The sequence below is a fragment of the Geotrypetes seraphini genome, chromosome 3 (assembly GCF_902459505.1).
Source record: "Geotrypetes seraphini chromosome 3, aGeoSer1.1, whole genome shotgun sequence".
NCBI classification, from domain to species: domain Eukaryota; kingdom Metazoa; phylum Chordata; class Amphibia; order Gymnophiona; family Dermophiidae; genus Geotrypetes; species Geotrypetes seraphini.
The window spans coordinates 175,770,770-175,794,441 of NC_047086.1; the positions used below are offsets into that span (position 1 = coordinate 175,770,770).

The 23,672-nt window shown below is 43.1% G+C and overlaps 1 protein-coding gene across 2 annotated transcripts in view; it reads left to right on the forward strand.

The window, feature by feature from the left end:
- Nucleotides 1-23,672, forward strand: part of LOC117356391 (dynein light chain Tctex-type 1-like) — an 80,970-nt gene that overhangs the window by 50,015 nt on the left and 7,283 nt on the right. The window contains exons 3-4 of one of the 2 annotated variants that reach the window (XM_033935535.1): nucleotides 950-1,073; nucleotides 12,276-12,353. In XM_033935535.1, coding sequence (XP_033791426.1) covers nucleotides 950-1,073; nucleotides 12,276-12,353 — 202 coding nt within the window. Of the gene's footprint in view, nucleotides 1-949; nucleotides 1,074-6,228; nucleotides 6,389-12,275; nucleotides 12,354-23,672 lie in introns of those variants that run through there. The other variant, XM_033935534.1, reaches the window with a different exon arrangement.

Sequence of the window (23,672 nt, forward strand, 5' to 3'; positions counted from 1 at the left end):
AGCTTTTGTTGTTTTTCTTATAGTTACATTACTGAGGAACTCTGTATAGCTGCCACCTGGTCCTTAATTCATTCCTTCATTTCTCACTATTATCTGTTTTTTTCTCCAGACTGGATGGGCACTTCGGCCATTATGTTTTCCAATTGTATTTCTTTGGCCAACTCTCCCACCATCCCATCTGTGTTAGCTTGGAGTTCACCCATCTGCTTGCTTGTCCTGGGATAAAGCACAATTACTTACAGACAGCAGGCAGATATTCTCACAACCCACCCACCTCCCCGGGTTGGCTTCTTAGCTGGCTTATCTTAACTGAGGGACCGCGCGCCTACGTCGGGCGGGAAGGCACTCGTGCATGCCCCGTACTGGGGCTCCATCGGTGACATCACATCCATCAGTGAGAATATCTGCCTGCTGTCCCTGGATAATACCTGTTACCTCCCCTAGTTGGCTTCTTAGCTTGCTTATGGAACTGAGGAGCAGCAAGCCTGCGTCAGACGGGAAAGCACTTAAGTTCTTAAAGTGGCGATGCACTTTTAAAGCTGTCCATACCAGGGCTCCGTGGATGACGTCACCCACATGTGAGAATATCTGCCTGCTGTCCCTGGATAACACCTGTTACGGTAAGTAACTGCTTAACTGGCTAACCCAGGAGCCCTTACTGTTTTCCTAAATAGGAGGCAATAAGTGCTCCCACTTTAATATATTTTCCAGACCCCCATGCTGATGGAAAAATTAGTGCAAGACTGGCAAAAAGAAAAAAAAAAATCCTATTTTATAGCCACAGTAAAAATGGGCTCATTGTGTAGGAAAGTCCCATGTTAGGATGAGTGAAACTCCATTTTTACTGCAGCTTAGAAAAAGAACCCTGAAATTATTAAATATAAACTGTAAATTAACATTTATTTAACTTTCTTAAATGTGGCAATGACCTTTGTACACATATTTTTAGGCAATAGAAAATACAGTTGGTGGTAGTGCTTACCAACAGAATAGAGTAAATCGTTGGAGTATATCTATAGTAGAAGCAACTCTCAGTCATCTAGCAAAACTGGAAAAGCCTTTCAAGTATATTGGTAAGTGTTTCTTAGTTTCTCTGAGGACAAGCAGGACATAATATACTCACATATGGGTGACGTAATCTGATGGAGCCAGGCGCAGATAACTTCACAGCATCTGTTCTAAAAGTCTTTGGAAGGCAGCAGCATACATGAGCATATGGATTTCTGCCTGCCACTGCCTTGCAGGACCAGTCTCTTTTCATCTGTGGAGTAGTGAGGATGTGCTCTCCCGTTCTCTCCACAGCTCATGGCTGGCTAAGTTTTGTGGCCTTATTTTCTCTTATTTTTCTAATTTGCAAGTACTTTTAGGTTTTCTTAGTTTTCCACAGCTCATTGACCCCCTTAGGCCTGGGTCAGGCTCTGGTCAGGATAAACTTTTTCGTTTCTTTTTCACAACTGAGCCATTTGATTTCAGTTTGCTATTTTCCCCCAACATGTTCCAAAAAATTCCTAGTGGTTTTAAGAAGTGATCTCACTTAGGGCCTCTTTTACAAAGCCGTTTAGCGCGGGTCGCTGCGGTAACAGCCCTAAAGCCCATAGAGATTTAAAGGATTATGCAAATAAGTCATTAATAGACATTAAAAGGATGTAAACACGGGTTCTCATGTAGCATACAGCTTCCTCTGATATGGCAATTGTCTTTGTGAAGTGATCCACAATTAATAAGGCAAAAATATCTGTACTGTATATATCATTTAACTTGTTTCCAACAATACCTGAGCAATATTACTAATAGGATAGGTACAGCGTTAAAAGATGACATACAAAAGAAAACAAAAACTTATCTGCTTTAATTCAGATAGGCTAAAGTCTAATATATGTATTGGCTGAATTATATTTGTCAGCCTAAGGGAGTTATAGTTACAATGGCATATGATGTTCAAAGGACAGGAGTAATACGCTAAACATAAATATGAATTAGCAAAGAGTCAAACCCAAGCAAAAGGATGGCTAAGCTATAGCCTTAAACATATTAACACATAGGTTATATTGAAACATACTAAAATAAAGAGGATAAACCCTAAAAATTATAATAAAATAGGATTTATGGGAGAAATGTCCTTCCCATGGGATTCTATCAAATCATGGGTTCAATTTTGTTTGACTCATAATATATTTTTGCTAAGAAACCAAATAAAATCCTACATATTGATTAAAACTAGACAACTGATTTTTTCCTAACACAGCCTACAATGGGTTAAAAGAAAGAAACAGCATAGTGTATGGAAAAAGCAGAAGTTACTTTTGCTTCGGTGTGTTAGCACAACATTAATTAATATTACCATTTGGGATAGAAGCGGATCATAAGAACCCTATGCAATATGTTCCAGTTATTGTAGAGACATTAATAATGAAAAAAGAAAATAGCTGCTGATGATTTCAAGTTAAAGAAATAGAACACTACATTTCCCAGCGTCCCTAAACACAGACACATCCACCAGGAAGTAGCTCGGTATGTTTGTGTAACGGAAAAAAGAAGAAGAAGAGGAAGCATAACTCATTTCTTAAACTTTGATCACAGACAAGAATAAGGTTTGAAATCGTTGTGGTGAGTAGTGGAAAATTAAATCTTCTTTCATTATATTGGTAATTATAGTGAGCGCTCATAAATGGAAATCCACTCGTATTTCCATAAACACTGAAGTTGACATATGACACAATACAACAAATAATAACTCATGTGCTGGAAACCAGACAGACATTAATTGCTAGCAAGTATTAAGGGAGTGCCCCTCTTGTATAATTTTTATTTCTTTTTTTTTTCCTATTTAGAGTACTCATAGAAATCATTAGGTATTCTCTTCAAGTGCACTGTAGTTTTTCCTAACTGTAGAAAACAAATGATCGTTAGTAATGGGAAAAAGTGAGGTGATGGGAAACGCCTTCCCGCCAAACGCTGGCTTGCGAGGTCATCAGTTTTTCATTTTCCTCAGCTTGAAGAACACATGTCTAAACTTTGTCTAGTCTCATTTGCCTTCCTGCTTTGTATTTTTTCCTTAATTTCCTTATTTCTTTCTTGTTACTTGTTTTTCTTTTATATCCTTTACAATTTTCAAGTAAATTTCTTAATTTTTGGGCTTGTAGCCATTTTTACAGCCTTTGTCCCCATCAACTGTGTCAATGACTTTTCAGCCTTATTACTTGACCTGTGCTGCTATTTCCTGCTGGATCTCTTCCCGATCTTCTAGGGCTATATTAAAACAAACAACAACCGAACAGGAAGAAGAATAAATATTTTACTAAACAAATGTTTTTATTCTTTTTATTCCTGTAAGAAAATATTAGGCCTGGAGTCAGGTACCTGGAAAGTTGGACTTCTTCTGTGGTACCGTTTCCTAGTGGTATCGGTGCATCAACATCAACTTCTTCTATCGAAATCGACATCGAGTGTCATGGGCATATCTTGCATCGAGTCTCTTGATGCATGCCTCTCCTCGCTTTGACACCCTGCTGCACCTATATGGTACCGGTGCCACCTTTCCACGGATTGATTGTCTGAGTGATATCATTTCCTTCAGTACCGGATAGCATCAACAGTTCATCATTCTCATCACCAGCATCACTGGCATCAATCATCAATGCAGGTTATCAATTCTGAAGTGCTCTGCCCATTGGGTTTTTCAACGCTTTGACATATGTAGCACCTATGGTACCGGCTTCATACCCCTTAGTACCCTGGTGCAATCTCTCACCATATGCAGAGCATCTGTGTGGTGAATGGCTGGCAATCGACTTACAATAATTTTGGCCTCAATGCCTCTATTTTACCTTTGGTACTGACACAGCTTTAGCATCAGTCTCTGCTCGGTACTGATCCATCCTGCTCTGTGTTATTTACCTGTATCGAGACTTGGTACCAACACTATGTTTACCTTGGTACCAGTGCTATTCCTGTATCTTCAATGATCGGTACCGGTACTTTCATTGTCTCCCTTGGTACCAGCCTAACCTCAGCAGATTAAAATCTTGTCCTGGAATTGATAAACCACAATGGTTACATTAGTCTTTGCTGGTTAAATCCACTTGAAAGCCTCCAGCTCCAGAGTCTATGCCAGGATGTGATGGCCGAACTATGGATGTTTGGTTGCCATCTTTGCCAGACCTATATGTTGGCTAACAGAGTTCTCAATTTCAACTACTGTATGTCATTTTATCTCAAACAGCTCATACAAAACTTGGCTGGTTTTGAGCAGTATATTCCATTTATCCACCTGTCAGAATTTCCAGACTTCAGTCAACTGGGAAGCATCCACTATGGTTATAGACTTTTTCATAGTTCCTTCATGGATGAAGAGCCTACTAATCATGGAAAACTTCTGCTGCCTCTTTATATCTGCTTCCAATGAAAATTCATCAGAGGTGTAGAACTTGTAAAGATGGATCTCCTATTCTACCCATCATATCACTTCTGAACAGAGTGGTCCACTTGTGGTGTAGAGCCTGTTAAGTTTGCATCTCCTCATCTATTTGGCAATGGTCCCCACTCTGGGTGTAGCACCTATAAGTGGATTACAGTATAATCTCGTTATAACGGACTTTAAGGGACCTGGAAAAATGGTCCGTTATATCCAGAGTTGCATTTTTTTTAAATGTTATTTAGGTCAACTTGAAACAACGTTCAATCAATGAACAACAGTCACTGCACAACCATATCACCAACATCAAGAACAAAACTCAACAAAACATTAGTTTGGCATGAAATGATTGTAAAATCAGAACACTAAAAGATGTCGTACTGTACTGGAAAGAAAAATACTCTGTCATTTCTTCTGGGCTGCATTTTGATACTATATCACCGGCATGCCACATGCCTTGTAGGTGAAGCCTGTATGTCCATTATAGCCAAAGAAAATTACAGCTAAAAGTGGCTCTCGGGACCAAAATAGTTGTCCATTATATCTGAAAGTCCGTTATATGCGAGTCCGCTATATCCGATGATAATGGTGCTCGGTCGGGGCCAGCAGACCTCGTCCGCTTTAGGTGAGGTTCCGTTATAAGCGAGTCCGTTATAACGAGATTATACTGTACTTTGTTTTTTTGCAGTTCTCTACTGTGACAGCTCACACTCTCCAAATGTTCCACATCGCAGATTTTTTCATTGGAGTCTTCTATTGCTCCTACAGCGCACCTCATTCAGTCACTGAATTTCAATGATCTTTACATTGTCTCTTCCCAATGTGTCATAGATGTTATGTTTTACGGCCAGAAGATATCTCTCCCCATTGCTATAACTCCACCAGCGATTTCCTCTCTCTTCAGAATTGCTCTACCACTGTACCATCAATGTTACTATCCCTATCAAGTAGAACAACAGGATGTTTTCCATACTTTATTGAGGTTTCTATGCTTCCCTAAAAAAAAAAAAAAAAAAGACAATAGAAGATAACTCCAATTCCTTCATTATTCTAATGATCTTGGAGGTCTGGGAGTGGCTGTAGGGGAGGAGGATAAATGAATCAATGTGCCTACTCTCCAGAGGCTTCAGTTTGGACAGTTTACAGAGCCAGTTCATGGAGGTACAGCCCTACCAGACCAGCCCAACACAGAGCAGCAAGAAATGGAGATTTCCTGAGCTCTTAAGGCAAGTGGAAACTATCATTTATTACAGAACAAGAGGAAAGTTTGTGGAGAAGTTAAAGTTTGTTCATAAACTGTTTTATTTTCTGTTGGTAAACTTTGAAAGATACTATTACTTGAGCTAGAGACAGTATGGTGTTCAGAATTGTTTGCTAGTGAAGTCTGCTTCTGGGCAGTTAAGATTTTAGTTGGGATTTTTTGCTGCAGTTTATTTTTGTTCCTCCTGCAAGTGGGGGAAGTGCAGCCAAGATCGCAGGGGAGTTGCCTGGGGAAAATGCTTTGTATTCTACTGAGGTGGGAACGTGGGAAATTATTATAAAAATTCCAACATACAAAGTAGCACTCTCTGGCCAGCAAGTAAATAGGCTGGCAGTCCAGTGCTTGACACTGCGACTGGGTTGTGTGGTGAAACACAATAGTGGAAACATTTGAGGAAAAGTTTTGCTTTTGTTTTTGTTATGAAGGCTGTAATGGACTGTTACCTTTTGCTGCAGAGCAGGGAGAACCAGGAGCTGTTTGGATTGTTTGCTCAAGAGCTTAACTTGATTTTTTTTGTTTATTTTTGCATGTGGCATGCTGTGAAGCTAAGCAGAATATTACAAGGATTTGCTAAGGCATGGAAGAGTCCTGGAACGCTGTCACTGGTGTCATCTGATTTCTTTATGCTTGAACCATCGCGGTGAATCTTATGTTGGGAACATTCGGACACAAAAAACTGTATTTTTGCTTTTGTTTGATTCCATGCATTGAACTGTTATCTTGGTGACTGACAAAGTCTGGTGGAATTTGAACTATTTATTAATAAAGCATGGTTCTTATTCAGCTCCAGTACCTGTGTGGTGTTAATGTTTATGCTCCTTAGTCTCTATAACAACAATGCACCCCCAAGAGGTGGCAACAATACTGTCACGTGCCACCCAAACAAGCTCCGGCCTAAGGATGACTGTGACAAAATAGGTGATCATAGCCACCTTCTTATTGCTAATTGCTAATCCATATAACTCCTGTTAATTTTAATCTTATTTTTTAATGTTTTTATCATTGTTTTTTACTTATTGTTGTGTACTCATTTGTTGTATATGGATTCTATATTTTGTCTTGTCCAACAATTATGACTACAAAATAAATGTTCAATTTTGCTTCAGTTTGACTTGTCCACAGCGTTTGATGTAGTGCATCATGATATTCTGCTCCAATTACTTTCAGATATCGGACTTAATCAGGTTGTCCTTGTTTGGTTTTCTTAATTTTTATTTTCTCGATCTTAATTAATATTGATGGTAATATTTCTAATTCCGGACAGCCTCCTTGCGGGGTTCCCCAGGGCTCTCCGCTTTCCCCAGTCTTGTTCAATCTTTATATGACAACTTTGAACATCTACAACCTTGGGAAACGCTTTTTACCTATGCAGATGACATCTTTATATTGATTGAGATCGACTCAAATATTACCAATTTAACTTTTAGAATAAACCACTGTATTTCCATACTTCAAACTTGGGCTATGTCTGTCCAGATGAAGTTAAATGCAGCCAAAACTAAACTTCTGTGGTTAGGCCCAAAATTGGATTATCTTCCTGCCACTATACTTTTGGATTCTGGAGCCTCCTTACAAATTGAGTTCTCCTCCAAGATTTTGGGAATACTTTTTGACTCTTCCCTTACCTTTAAGGATCAAATAAATTCTCTGGTTAAATGTTTTTTCAGTTTACGAATGCTGAGGAAGGTTAGATCTCTTTTCCATCAACCTAGTGGCTGAGAAAATAAAGGCGAAAGAGTTGGCGTTCATGAAATATAAAAAAACCCAAGAAGAGGAGAGCAGAAAGGACTACAGGGTGAAACTGAAAGAAGCCAAGAGAGGATACGTTTGGCGAAGGCACAGGCGGAAGAACAAATGGCTAAAAATGTAAAAAAGGGAGATAAAAATTTTTTCAGATATATTAGTGAAAGGAGGAAGATAAAAAATGGAATTGCTAGGCTAAAAGATGCTGGGAACAAATATGTGGAGAGTGATGAGGAGAAAGCAAATGTGCTAAACAAATACTTCTGTTCTGTGTTCACAGAAGAAAATCCTGGAGAAGGACCGAGATTGTCTGGCAAAGTTACACGAGAAAATGGAGTAGATTCTGCGCCGTTCACGGAGGAGGGTGTTTATGAGCAACTTGAAAAACTGAAGGTGGACAAAGCGATGGGACCAGACGGGATCCATCCCAGGATACTAAGGGAGCTCAGAGAGGTTCTGGCGAGTCCTATTAAAGACTTGTTCAACAAATCTCTGGAGACGGGAGTGATTCCTGGGGATTGGAGGAGAGCGGATGTGGTCCCTATTCATAAAAGTGGTCACAGGGATGAAGCAGGAAACTACAGGCCGGTGAGCCTCACTTCAGTTGTTGGAAAAATAATGGAAGTGTTGCTGAAAGAAAGGATAGTGTACTTCCTTGAATCTAATGGGTTACAGGATCCAAGGCAACATGGCTTTACAAAAGGTAAATCGTGCCAAACGAACCTGATTGAATTTTTTGATTGGGTGACCAGAGAGCTGGATCGAGGACATATGCTAGATGTAATTTACTTGGATTTCAGCAAAGCCTTTGATACAGTTCCTCATAGAAGGCTGTTGAACATACTTGAAGGGCTGAAGTTAGGACCCAAAGTGGTGAACTGGGGCAGAAACTGGCTGTCGGACAGACGCCAGAGGGTGGTGGTTAATGGAAGTCGCTCGAAGGAAGGAAAGGTGACTAGTGGAGTCCCTCAGGGTTCGGTGCTGGGGCCAAACCTGTTCAATATGTATGTGAGTGACATTGCTGAAGGGTTAGAAGGAAAAGTGTGCCTTTTTGCAGATGATACCAAGATTTGTAACAGAGTAGACACCGAAGAGGGAGTGGAAAATATGAAAAAGAATCTGCAAAAGTTAGAGGAATGGTCTAATGCCTGGCAACTAAAATTCAATGCAAAGAAATGCAGAGTAATGCATTTGGGGATTAATAATAGGAAGGAACCGTATATGCTGGGAGGAGAGAAGCTGATATGCACGGACGGGGAGAGGGACCTTGGGGAGTTAGTGTCCGAAGATCTAAAGGCGAAAAAACAGTGTGACAAGGCAGTGGCTGCTGCCAGAAGGATGCTGGGCTGTATAAAGAGAGGCGTAGTCAGTAGAAAATGCATCACTGAAGCCATCTGCTCAGTGCGCAGCAGCCTCGAAAAAAGCCAACAGGATGCTTGGCATCATAAAGAAGGGCATAACAACCAGAACACGGGAAGTCATCATGCCATTGTATCGAGCGATGGTGCGTCCACATCTGGAATACTGCGTTCAGTATTGGTCGCCGCACCTCAAGAAGGACATGGCGGTACTTGAGAGAGCAAAAAACCAAATCCAAGGAGGAAAACAAGGTTCAACTATCTGCAGTGAAAAACAATCCAGAACAAACAAAGCAAAAAACTGCAGATCTTGTACACGATGCAGGCAGGCTTTATTATGACAAGTAAATTTAGGTTAAAAACCTTTTACCAGGTGAGGGACCCAACACGGTCCGTGTTTCGGACTAACCTTCGTCAGGGGTCCAATTTTGGTAAAGCAGAAAATTATCAAAAGAAAAAAGCCTTGGGTGATTAGCCGATAGGTGACATGCTGAAAAAACCGACCGTGTTGGGTCCCTCACCTGGTAAAAGGTTTTTAACCTAAATTTACTTGTCATAATAAAGCCTGCCTGCATCGTGTACAAGATCTGCAGTTTTTTGCTTTGTTTGTTCTGGTACTTGAGAGAGTCCAAAGGAGAGCAACGAAAATGGTAAAAGGGCTGGAACACTGCCCATACGCCGAGAGGTTGGATAGGCTGGGGCTCTTCTCTCTGGAAAAGAGGAGGCTCAGGGGAGATATGATAAGAGACTTTCAAGATCATGAGGGGCATAGAGAGGGTGGATAGGGACAGATTCTTCAGACTGAAGGGGACAACAGGTACGAGGGGGCATTCGGAGAAACTGAAGGGAGATAGGTTCAAAACAAACGCAAGGAAGTTTTTTTTCACCCAAAGGGTCGTGGACACTTGGAATGCGCTACCGGAGGAAGTGATCAGGCAGAGTACGGTACAGGGATTGGACGGATTCCTGAAGGATAAAGGGATCATGGGATACTGAGGGAGGAACTGGGATGTAACACAAGTATAGAAAGCTAACCAGGTAATGAGTATAGAAACCAAACCAGGTCGTGCATGTGCAAGACCGGAGGGTTAGGACTTCGATAGGAAGACAGGACTTAAATGAGAAACCAAGGTGGCAAGGGAGCCCCCTCTGGTGATACAGACAGGTCGTGACCTGTTTGGGCCGCCGCGGGAGCGGACTGCTGGGCGGGATGGACCTGTGGTCTGACCCGGCAGAGGCACTGCTTATGTTCTTATGCCCCTGTACAGGTCATTGATGAGGCCCCACTTGGAGTATTGTGTTCAGTTTTGGAGACCGTATCTGGCGAAAGACGTAAGAAGACTTGAGGCGGTCCAGAGGAGGGCGACAAAAATGATAGGAGGCTTACGCCAGAAGACGTATGAGGAGAGACTGGAAGCCCTGAATATGTATACCCTAGAGGAAAGGAGAGACAGGGGAGATATGATTCAGACGTTCAAATACTTGAAGGGTATTAACGTAGAACAAAATCTTTTCCAGAGAAAGGAAAATGGTAAAACCAGAGGACATAATTTGAGGTTGAGGGGTGGTAGATTCAGGGGCAATGTTAGGAAATTCTACTTTACGGAGAGGGTAGTGGATGCCTGGAATGCGCTCCCGAGAAAGGTGGTGGAGAGTAAAACTGTGACTGAGTTCAAAGAAGCGTGGGATGAACACAGAAGATTTAGAATCAGAAAATAATATTAAATATTGAACTAGGCCAGTTACTGGGCAGACTGTGTCCGTTTGGTGGAGGATGGGCTGGGAGGGTGTAGATAGGCTGGAGTAAGTCTTAACAGAGATTTTGGCAGTTGGAACCCAAGCACAGTACTGGGTAAAGCTTTGGATTCTTGCCCAGTAATAGCTAAGAAGAAAAATTAAAAAAAAAAAAAATTTAAATTGAATCAGGTTGGGCAGACTGGATGGACCATTCGGGTCTTTATCTGCCGTCATCTACTATGTATGTTACTATGTCATTTTTCTGTCTTGGTCCAATCAATTATACTATCTTGGCTAGATTATTGTAATGCCATTTATCTTGGCATCACAAAGATCTGCCTTCAAAAACTACAATTGATTCAGAATATCGATGCGAAGTTGATTTATGGAAAAAGCAAATTCGACCACGTGACTCCTTTGCTTTTGAGTCTCCATTGGCTCCCGGTTTATCTCAAAATCCAGTTTAAATATTTTATGTATTATTTTTAAAATTTTATATGGTATTTTTGTTCCTTTTGTTCCTCTTTTATGGAATGTTTATAGATTTTCATATGCGAGAGGTACTCATCAATTTAAACTTTCCCTCCCTTCTAGGAAAGGAATTCGAGGAGTCAAAAATTTTAGCCTTTCTTTGGCTTTTAAATTTCTCCAATTATGGAATGAACTTCCTTTAATTTTGAAGCGTCCCAGCTCTTTCCAGTTTTTCCGTAAATCTTTAAAAACTTTTCTATTTGCTAAACATTTTGAAAACTAATCCTCTTGTATTTTAGTTTATCTTTTAACTTATTGTTAACCACGTCGAGCTTCCTCTGGTTGAAGACCTGGTATATAAAGTTAAGTTTTAATTTAGTTTAGTTTCTACTGGAAAGAAGATTAACAAGGTAAGAACCTAATCTTCTGATGTGGTTAATACTAGAGTTAATCACACAAAATTTGGAGTGGCAAGCACATAACTTTTGGCCAGAGTCAAGCTGCTAAAAAAATATACATATAACAAATAGATGGATACTGTAAGCTCATCTTCAAACCTCTTCCTTCCTGATCTGCCTATTGCTTATCAATGGGTTAATTAGAAAAGGACTGAGTGAACTGTATCTTAGTGGATTCTTAAGCTCCTGGGGCTTTTGAGGGATTCAGATGTACTATTCAGAATGATGTGGACAGCTATTTTATTGTTTTGCTTCATCAAGCAGGATTGAGTCAGACACATGAGTGAGTGACATCATTGCATATCACCAGAACAGCTCTCCCCAGTGGTGTAGTAAAGGTGCAGTCTTCACGGGGCACCAGCACCAGTGCCTCTCCTCTCTGCCCCCTCCTGCTCACCTCTTGAAATGTTCACTGGCACTTGAGCTGCATCTTCCGCCTACTGCTTGTGTGGGTCTCAGCTCCCTTCTGATGTCACTTCTTGGAAGGGAACTGAGGCCGGCACAAGCAGCAGATGGAAGATGCTGCTCACGCCAGCGAATATTTCAAAAGGTATACATGGGGGGAGATGCTCAAGCGATGAGGGGCAGCAGCCACAAAGTACGATGGGGAAGAGCAGGGGAGTGCCACCGCCCCAGGCACAAACCTCCCTAGCTATACAACTGCTGGAAGGATTGCCTATTCAACAAAGGCATAGTCACTGATCCATTTGGTTGACTTGCAAACTTCTTGCTTTGAGAAAACCTATTACATGTAAGCAGTTTTGTTTTAATGGGTTTCTATACATTAATCACTTAAGTGGTTAGGCTAATAATTTTCTTCTTTACATTAACAGTTAACTGTGTAATTATGCAAAAGAATGGTGCTGGGATGCATAAAGCAAGTGCATGCTTCTGGGACAACTCCACTGATGGTATACAGTATTATTACCCTAATTTACTACTACTGCTACTATTTATCATTTCTATAGTGCTGAAAAGTATATGCAGTGCTATACATTTAACATGCAATAGACGGTCCTTGGTCAGAAAAGCTTACAATCTAATTTGGACAGACAGATAGGACATATAGGGTTGGGTGTTTATTGCAGAGAGAATGATAGGATGGAAGTAATTTTATGGTGAGTGGAAGTTAGAAGTTGAAAGCAACATCGATAAAATGGGCCTTTAGCTTGGATTTGAATACAGCTAGAGAAGGTGCCTGACATAATGACTCAGGCAGTCTGTTCCATGCATATGGCACAACAAGATAGAAGGGACGGAGTCTAGAAGTGTCAGTGGAGGAGAAGGCGGGACCTGCCCGATGAATAGAGTTTATGAGGGGAGCGAAGTGTGGAGAAATATTGAGGGGCTGTAAAATGATTGCACTTGTAAGTCATAAGAGGAGTTTAAACTGTATTTGGAAATGGATGAGGAGCCAGTGAAGTGACTTGAGGAGAGGGGTAATATGAGCTTGAGTGGCTCATGTGGAATATAAGTCATGCAGCAGAATTTTGCACAGATTGAAGGGGAGAGAGCTGGTTGAGCGGAAGACCTGTGAGAAGCAAGTTGTAGTAGCGACCTTCCAATCTTCAGATACTACAGATGATTTTAGCGATAATTTACAGATCACTAACATCAGGTTAGGAATTTCATGTTTTGAGTTCTTTTAGTACCCTGGGATGTATACCATCCAGTCCAGGTAATTTTTTCACTTTTTAGCTTGTCGATTTGGCTTAGTATATCTTCCAGATTCACTGGGTATATGCACACTTATATGTCTAGGTGCTACAAGAATGCTCAATTGTATTCTATAAAGAATGCGCATAAATGCCTTAGCGTGTAGCTGGGGGAGGGCATACATATGGGTGAAGCTCCTAATTACATGTATAACTTACAGAATACAGTGAGTTATGTGCTAACGTGCAGCATTTTGGTACTAACATTTACACCAGCAATAGACTAGTGTGTTGATGCAGAGTACTTACACTAGAATTTTATAACAGTAAGTATATGCGTATTTAACATTATAGAATAGGGACACTATGGCCCTGATGCTGCAAAATGCATCTAAAGTTAGATGCCGTTTAGGTGCCTAAGTTAGGCGTCCTTTGTAGAATCGCGCTCAGCAGAGTTCAACACTGTTTAGGTGTCTAACTTTTTAGGCGTCCTGTAGAGAATTAGGTTTTAGGTGAGATTTAGACGTCCAAACAATGTCCTTATTGTTATAATATTTTATTATTATATTATTAGAATGGCGATTTTATGCTGTTTTTTATTATAATTGTAATGCTAGGAGTTGGATCTGTTTAATGCTTTTATTTATTTCTCTTCTATCAGACAAAGTGACTTGGATTCGAATCAGCAACATTACGATAGAAGGGTATAGGTTTAACCAGTGTGTTACAGAGTGAGCTAGCAAGTTTCATAGCAATTGTAAAACTGGGTCTTATCCCAGGACAAGCAGGCAGCATATTCTCAACATGTGGGTGACATCATCCACGGAGCCCTGAAGCGGACAGCCTCGCAGGCAAACTTGCTTGAAAAACTTTCAGAAAGTTTGCGAGTGCTGCACCGCATATGCACGAGTGTCTTCCCGTCGAACGTAGGTCACGCATCTCCTCTGAGGTACCTCAGTTCTCGGTTTTTCTGCGGAGCTAAGCACCTGTTTTTCTCAGCTCTGCCCTGAATTCGAGTTGTGCCTTCTTGCACCGTGGCTTTTTCTTCTTTATTTATTCTTTTTGTAAGTTGCTGTGCGGCGCGCCTCTTTAAAAAAAACAAAAAACTTTTACTTTTTTTTGTCGGTTCTCGTCCGGCGGGGCTTGGGCTCAGGCCCTGCCACTGGCCCTAGTTTGGCTGCGGCCGTATTTTTTTCTATGTCCCAGCCTGCTACGGGATTTAAAAGGTGTAGCCAATGCAACTGGGCGATTTCACTCACCGACCCACACAGTTGATGTATTAAATGCTTGGGACCAGAACATTGCCATGAGTTCTGCCCACGCTGTACTACCCTTCAAAAAAGAGCTCTTCGGAGACTTCGTGTCCAGATTCAGCAGCTCTTTGGTTCCATGGAACCGTCTACAGAAAAGGCCTCGACCTCGGCCTCGACCTCGGAGGCGGCCTCGTCGGCTAAGTCCTCGACCTCCAGCAAGTCGCCCTCATCGGTGAAGGCCTCGTCTGCTGCACCTCCTAAGGCCTCGTCCCCAGGCAAGTCTGCTCTTCCCTCCGCAGGTACGCTAGCTAAGAAGCCTCCAGCTGAGTCTCAGGCAGTCCAGACAACGAGTGCAGTCGTGCCGGCCTCTACGAGACCTCCTACAAAGCGTGCTTCCAAAAACAGGGAATACTCATCTTCGAGGTCACCCTCTGTGGAGCGCACTGCTGCACCTTCTAGAACAGAGTCATTGATCTCGGTGTCTGTCTTCAAGGACATGCTGCAAGCCATCTTGACCAGGAAGCTGACCTCTGTGTTTGCTAAGCTTGCCCCTGCGTTGCCCCTGCTTTCTGCGAGCCAGTCTGAGCATTCTGTCTAGGCCCAAGGAGCTAAACCTGTTAGTTCTCGGCCTTTGTCCTCCAGTGACTCCTCGCCTCATCCTTCCAGGTCCAGGTCTCCAGCTTTTCAACCTGCTCGAGAGGTGGGGCACAAACCTCGATCCAGGTCTCATTTGAAGCATTCCTCTTCATTGAAGCACCTGCCTCCAAGGAAGGATTCGGACTTGGGAGTAATCATCAGTGCAGACATGAAGGCTGCCAAACAAGTAGAGAAGGCCTCATCTAAGGCAAGGCAAATGATGGGATGTATCAATAGAAGCTTCGTCAGCCGCAAACCTGAAGTCATAATGCCACTCTACAGAACCATGGTGAGACCTCAACTGGAATACTGTGTGCAATTCTGGAGGCCACATTACCGGAAAGATGTGCTTCGAGCTGAATCGGTCCAGCGGATGGCCACTAGGATGGTCGACGGACTCAAGGGTCTCTCATACGAAGAAAGACTGGGCAAACTGCAGCTCTATACCCTGGAGGAGCGCAGAGAACGGGGTGACATGATTGAGACATTTAAGTACGTCACTGGTCGTGTCGAGGTGGAAAACGATATATTCTTTCCCAAGGGACCCTCGGTCACAAGGGGGCACCCCCTCAAACTCAGAGGGGGGAAATTTAGTGGTGACACCAGGAAGTATTTCTTCACGGAAAGGGTGGTAGATCACTGGAACAAACTTCCAGTGCAGGTGATCAAGGCCACCAGCGTGCTCGATTTTAAGAATAAATGGGACATCCAGTGGGATCCCTACGAGGGTCAAGTTAAGGAACTAGGTCACTAACACTCAATGGGGTGGGTCAATAGAGTGGGCAGACTTGATGGGCTGTGGCCCTTTTCTGCCGTCGTCTTTCTATGTTTCTATGAGTCTTCTATACCTCGTTCTTCAAGGCTCATCGAGACTCCCTCCTAAACCGGGCATAGGTCTCGTACCACGAAGCCTTTAATGCCTCATTCTTCTCCACTTCGAGGCTCATCCAGGTCCGGGACTCCTCTATCGAGGCTTGCTACAAGGGATCCTTGTTCACCGGTTTCTACAAGGCATGAGTCGAGGCATTCAGTCCTTCACACTTCTAGGACCTCTCCATCACATCCTCTCAAACGTAAGCACTCTTTGACTCCACCTATATCACACAGTGGAGCTTCTGTGACTCTTACGTTGGATACAGACATCCCTTCCTAGTACTCCAGGGAGGCTTCTCCTTCTTATTCTGCAGCACCTCGCTCTTGCTCTACTTCCCTTCCTGAGGGCTCTTCATCTGCAAAGTCCACATCATTTTCCAAATTCATATTTGACATGAGTAAGGCTCTTCAAATTGATCTACAATCCGAGTCTAAGTATACTCCTGAGTATTTAGTTGAAATGGAATTGCCCCATCCGCCAAAGGACACTTTGAGACTTCCCATGAATCCTGTTTTAAAGCAAACTTTCCTGAGAAATCTGGAACCTCCTTATTCTATTCCGGCTATACTCTCCAAAATGGAATCTCGTTACTGCATAGTTCCTTGAAAAGGGTTTGAGAAGCCGCAATTGTCTCACCAATCTTTGGTGGTAGAATCATCTCTCAAAAAGTCCAATCCCACCAAAGTCTATGTAGCAGTCCCCTCCAGGAAGAGAGGGACAGACAATAGACAAATTTGGATGCTGTCTGTATCAAAATTCCATGACGGCAAACAGGATTTTGAACTACAACTTCATATTCACCTCTTATCTGAAGTACTGCATAAAGACCATGCCCTACTTCTTCTCAAACTTACCTGAGCAGCGGTTGCCTGAGTTTCAACAGCTCCACCATACTCTATCTCAAATATGTCTGTTTATGCTCCAAACAACTTATGATGCATTTGAAATTTCATCTCGAGTCACTGCTTTATCTGTGGCAATGTGACGTCTGGCTTGGTTAAGGATTGTGGACATGGATCCTAACCTTCAAGATCGCCTAGCCAATATACCCTGTCAAGGAAATGAGCTGTTCAACGAATCCTTTGAGGCTGCCACCAAGCATCTGTCAGAGCATGAGCAGTCATTTGCCTCTTTGATCTAAGCCTAAGCCTCCAGCTACTATGCCTTATAGGCCACCTCAACGTCATTATCCACAGAAATCTACTCCGACTTATTCCAGGCCTCCACCCAGGAAACAGCCACAGCAGCAGCGTCAACAGAAACCTCAGACTCCTGCTGTAGCTAAGCCTGCACAGTCTTTGACAATCTAAATCTGAGCATAACTTCAATCTTCATGTATCAGTCTTATGTTCTCCCCATAGGAGGTCGTCTCCATCATTTTTACCAACAGTGGGAGCAGATTAAGTCAGACCTCTGGATTCTTACCATCATCCGAGAGGGTTACTCGCTTCAATTTTTTCATATTCCACCAGATCTCCCTCCAAAAGAGTTTCCTTCCAATGTGTCGCAACTTCCCCTTCTTCTTCAGGAGGCTCAGGCTCTTCTTCGCCTTCATGCCGTCGAAGAGGTTCCCTTGGCCTAATGGGACACGGGTTTTTATTCCCGTTACTTTCTGGTGCCAAAGAAGATGGGAGATTTGTGACCTATCCTGGACCTCAGAGCTCTCAACAAATTTCTTATCAAAGAAAAGTTTTGAATGCTCTCTCTTCCAACCCTGTATCCCCTGATGGATCAAGAAGATTGATTATACTCCCTAGATCTCAAAGAGGCTTACACTCATTTTCCAATTCATCTAGCCTCTTGAAGATTTCTAAGATTTCAGGTGGGGAATCTTCATCTCCAATACAGAGTCCTCCCTTTCAGGCTGGCATCATCTCCCAGAGTCTTCACAAAATGCCTGGTGGTGGCGGCGGCTGCACAGCCCTACAGATGCAGGGACTTCAAGTCTTTCCATATCTTGGCGACTGGCTCATCAAAGCATTGTCGCAACAAGGGGTTATTGTCGCGATCCAATGAACTATTTTGTTTCTCCAAAGTCTTGGGTTCGAAATCAACTTTCCAAAGTCCCAGCAAGGGCCCCCCCAAACTCTACAGTTTATTGGAGCTGTCCTGGATACTGTTCAACTAAGAGCGTTCCTGCCTCAACAATGTCAGGATGCTCTCATTCACCTTTGTCAACAAGTGTCTTCCTTCACATCAATCTCGGCAAGACACATGATGGTTCTTCTCGGTCACATGGCCTCTACAGTTCAAGTGACTCCTTTTGCCAGACTTCACCTACGAATTCTTCAGTGGACTCTGTCATCTCAGTGGCAGCAGGCTTGCGACCCACTCTCTCAACACATTACAGTGACTCATTCGTTGAGACAGTCTCTCCACTAGTGGATGCTCTCTTCCAATCTTTCCAGGTTTGCTATTTCACATGCCCCATCAGAAGATTCTCACAACAGATTCATCGACGTACGCTTGGGGGGGGCTCACCTAGATGGTCTCCGTACTCAAGGTCACTGGTTCAACGTAGATCGTCACTGTCATACCAATCTGTTGGAACTCAGAGCAATCTTCTATGCTCTCAAAGGTTTTCAGCATCTTCTCCATAACAAGGTAGTCCTCATTTGAACGGACAATCAAGTCGCTATGTATTATGTAAACAAGCAGGGAGGAACAGGATCTCTCCCTCTTTGCCAGGAAGCTCTGGAATTGGGTAATCCTTCACAACACCTTCCTGAGAGCTGTCTACATCCAAGGAGAGAAAAACTGTCTGGCGGACAAATTGAGTCATCTCCTCCAACTTCACGAATGGACACTCAATTCCTCGTCTCTACATCACGTTTTTGCTCAGTGGGGAACTCCTCAGATATACATCTTTTCATCTCCCTACAACAACAAACTGCCTCAGTTCTGCTCCAGGATATACTCTCCTCACCACCTCGAGGCAGATGCTTTTCTTCTGGAATGGGCAAATCAATTTATCTATGCATTCCCTCCATTCCCTCTGATTCTCAAGACTCTTCTCAAACTCAAGGAGCATGCCACCATGATTCTGATAGCTCCTCAGTGGCCCAGACAACCATGGTACTCCCTTCTACTTCAACTCAGCACCAGGGAGCCTCTACTTCTTCCAATATTTCCCTCTCTGTTTACACAGAGTCAAGGGTCTCTGCTTTATCCCAACCTGCAGTCTCTACACCTAACAGCTTGGTACCTCTTAACCTAACTGCCACTCTACAGTTTTCTCAATCTGTACAGGACATTTTAGAAGCTTCTAGGAACCTGCCACTAGGCAGTGTTATGCCCAGAAATGGACTAGATTCTCTGCTTGGTGTACTATTCATCGTAAGGAGCCGCAATCTACCTCCTTATCTTCGGTTTTGGATTACCTGGTATCTCAATCTGGCCTCAAATCCACATCCATTCAAGTCTACCTCAGTGCAATCGCTGCTTTTCATCAGCCTATAGAAGAGAAACCCCTGTCTGCTCATCCTGTGGTTTCCAGGTTTATGAAAGGACTTTTCAATGTCAAACCACCTCTCAAGCCGTCTCCAGTGGTTTGGGATCTCAATGTTGTTCTTGCTCATTGATGAAGCCTCCTTTCAAACCAATAGATTCGGCTCATCTTAAATATATCACTTGGAAAGTGGTTTTTCTCATTGCGCTCACTTCTGCTAGACGGGTCAGTGAGCTACAAGCTCTAGTGGCAGATCCACCTTTCACAGTATTCTATCATGACAAGGTGGTCCTCCATACTCATCCTAAATTCTTACCTAAAGTGGTTTCAGAATTTCATCTCAGTATTTTTTCCAAAGCCTCATTCTCATCCTGAAGAAACAGCTCTTCATACTCTGGACTGTAAACATGCTTTGGCTTTCTACTTGCAATGCACTCAACCTCACAGAACTGCTCCTCAACTTTTTATCTCCTTCGATCCGAATAAATTGGGGCATCCTGTTTCCAAGCGAACCATTTCCAACTGGATGGCTGCTTGCATCTCTTTCTGCTATGCTCAGGCTTGTCTCCCTCTGCAGGGTCGAGTCACTGGCCATAGAGTTAGAGCTATGACAGCGTCTGTAGCTTTCCTCAGATCGACTCCTATTGAGGAAATCTGCAAGTTTGCCACTTGGTCCTCGGTTCATACATTCACCTCTCGTTATTGTCTGGATACTTTCTCGAGACGGGATGGCCATTTTGGCCAGGCAGTTTTACAACATCTATTCTCCTAATTTGCCAACACTCCCACCATCCCATTCTGGTCAGCTTGGAGGTCACCCACATGTTGAGAATATGCTGCCTGCTTGTCCTGGGATAAAGCACAGTTACTTACTGTAACAGTTGTTATCCAGGGACAGCAGGCAGATATTCTGACAACCCACCCACCTCCCCTGGTTGGCTTCTTAGCTAGCTATCTGAACTGAGGTACCTCAGAGGAGATGCATGACCTACGTTTGGCGGGAAGGCACTCGCGCATGTGCGGTGCACCACTTGCAAACTTTCTGAAAGTTCTTCAAGCAAGTCTGCTTACGAGGCTGCCCGCTACGGGGCTCCGTGGATGACGACACCCACATTTTGAGAATATCTGCCTGCTGTCCCTGGATAACAACTTTTATGGTAAGTAACTGTTCTTTATAGGCATTGTAAGGAAGTCTACTTTTGAGCACAGTTTAGGCTTCAGATAGACCTGAGTTCTGTGGATGGAACTTAGGCACTCTTTGGACATTCTTCTGGAACATAGGCACAGTTTAGATGTCCTTAATGCGATCTGCTAAATAGCTCTCTGGGGTTTTATTTTTGCTTTATGAAGCTCAAAAAAAATTTAATAAGCCACCACATAAACGGGGCACATCAAAAAGCACAGTTACTTACTGTAACAGTTGTTATCCAGGGACAGCAGGCAGCTATTCTCACATAAGGGTGACATTATACTTGGAGCCCGGATTCGGACAGCCTCACAAGCAGACTTGCTTGTAGAAACGTAGAAGTTTTGAGTCAGCGGCACCGTGCATATGTGAGTGCCTTCCCGCCCAGCGCAGGGCGAGTCTCCTCAGTTCAGATAGCTAGCAGAGAAGCCAACCAGGGGAGGTGGGTGGGTTGTGAGAATAGCTGCCTGCTGTCCCTGGATAACAACTGTTACAGTAAGTAACTGTGCTTTATCCCAGGACAAGCAGGCAGCCTATTCTCACATATGGGTGACCTCTAAGCTATCCAGAATGGGATGGTGGGAGTGTTGGCAACTTAGGAGAATAAATTTTGTAATACTCTCTGTCCAAAATGGCCATCCAATCTGGAGAAAACATCCAGACAATAGTGAGAAGTGAGTATGAACCGAGGACCAGGTCGCAGCTTTGCAAATTTCCTCAATAGGTGTGGATCTGAGGAAAGCCACTGAAGCTGCCATTGCTCTGACTTTGTGGGCTGTGACTCGACTCTGTAGTTGTAATCTAGCCTGGGCATAGCAGAAAGCTATACAAGCAGCCATCCAGTTGGAGATGGTATGCTTAGAGATTGGATGTCCCAACTTGTTTAGATCGAAGGAGAAAAAAAGTTGAAGAGCAGTTCTGTGTGATTTGGTGCTTTCCAAGTAGAAGGCCAAAGCACGTTTGCAGTCCAGAGTATGAAGAGCTGTTTCTTCAGGATGAGAATGAGGTCTTGGAAAAAACACTGGAAGTATAATCGATTGGTTGAGATGAAATTCTGAAACCACTTTAGGTAAGAATTTAGGATGAGTACGGAGGACCACCTTGCCATGATGGAAAACTGTGAAAGGTGGATCAGCAACTAATGCTTGCAGCTCACTGACTCTTCGAGCAGATGTGAGGGCAATGAGAAAAACCACTTTCCAAGTGAGATACTTCAGAAGAGCTGTAGACATTGCTTCAAATGGAGGCTTCATCAATTGAGCAAGAACAACATTGAGATCCCAAACCACTGGAGGCGGTTTGAGAGGAGATCTGACATTGGAAAGTCCTTTCATAAATCTGGAAACCACCGGATGAGCAGAGAGGGGTTTCCCTTCGATAGGCTGATGGAAAGCAGCAATGGCACTGAGGTAGACTCGAATGGATGTGGATTTAAGGCCAGAGGTGGATAAGTGCAAAAGATAATCTAGAACAGAAGATAAAGAGGAATCTTGAGGCTCCTTATCATGAGAGATGCACTACGTAGAAAATGTAATCCATTTTTGGTGGTAGCATTGTCTAGTGGCAGGCTTTCTAGAAGTCTCTAAAATGTCTCTTGTAGGTTGAGAAAACTGAAGAGCAGTTATGTTGAGAGGTACCAAGCTGTCAGGTGTAGAGACTGGAGGTTGGGATGAAGTAGAGATCCTTAACTCTGTGTAAACAGAGATGGAAAAACTGGTAGAAGGTAAGGCTCCCCGCTGCTGAGTTGAAGAAGAAGGGAGTACCAAAGTTGTCTGGGCCACTGAGGAGCTATCAGAATCATGGTGGCATGATCGTTCTTCAACTTGACAAGAGTCTTAAGGATGAAAGGGAATGCATATAGAAAAAGATTTGTCCATTCCAGTAGAAAAGCATCTGCTTCGAGGCAATGAGAAGAATATATCCTGGAGCAGAACTGGGGCAGTTTTTGGTTGTGGGGAGCTGCAAAGAGATCTATCTGAGGCATTCCCCACTGCGAAAAAATGTGATGAAGAGGCGAGGAATTGAGTGTCCATTCGTGAGGTTGCAGGAGATGACTCAGTTTGTCCGCCAAATAGTTTTTCACCCCTTGGATGTAGACAGCTTTGAGGAAGGTGTTGTGGAGGATTGCCCAGTCTCAAACATTCAGAACTTCTTGACAAAAGGAGGGAGATCCAATCCCCCCTGTTTGTTGACATAGTACATGACGACTTGGTTGTCCGTCCAAATGAGGACTACCTGGTCGTGAAGAAGATGTTGAAAAGCTTTGAGAGCATTGACGATCGCTCTGAGTTCCAACAGATTGATGTGACACTGACAATCCGTACTGGTCCAGTGGCCTTGAGTATGGAGACCATCGAGATGAGCCCCCCAAGTATAGGTCGAGGAATCTGTTGTGAGGACTTTTAGATGAGGGGGCTGTCAGCCTAGAGGCCTATGGGAAATTATATCAATCTGACCCTGGCATGGGAAGGCAGATAGACCCTTAGTGCAGGGAAACTGTTTTAAGTTTCCCTGATTGAATCATGACTAGCTAAAAGGTGTTAATGTCTGATTAAGAGGGTGCTTAGGTCCAAGTGCACAGATCAAGAAACAAAGAAGCCAGAGACTTAATCCCATCACCATGCTTGCAGATGTCACACTCTCCTTTGTCAATTAAATTGACCATTGTCTCAAACAATTTGCAAGTTCTAAACAGAAAGATACTGGGAGATACAATATTTTCTCTAGTCAGAATAAGATTCCAAGGTATAAAAGCCTGCTCTCTGCTCTATCAATATCTCTCTCTTTTTCTATGGAGCTATCTTTGTCTCTTTTTCTATCAAGCTATCAGGAGAGGGGTCTTGGCCCTCTCTCTCTCTTTCTATCTAGCTATCTCTTGGCTCTTGGCTTGGCACTCTGGTTCTCCCTTGAGCTCTCTCTATCTCTCTGTCTATCCTTCTCTTTATCTATGGAACACGAAACATCACCCCATCCCCCTTTCTCTCTCTCTCTGCCTTTCCCTGAAACTTCACACTTCCTTCTGGACTCTGTAAGGCAGCAAGACTGCTTTGCTCTCTGCTTAAGTGTAATGCTCTCTGCTTAATTGTAATGCTTATAAATATTACTTTTCTGTAAGACTATTTCTATAATATATATTCTTTATGCAAACACCTCTGGCTATGCCTTCTTTATTCTACTT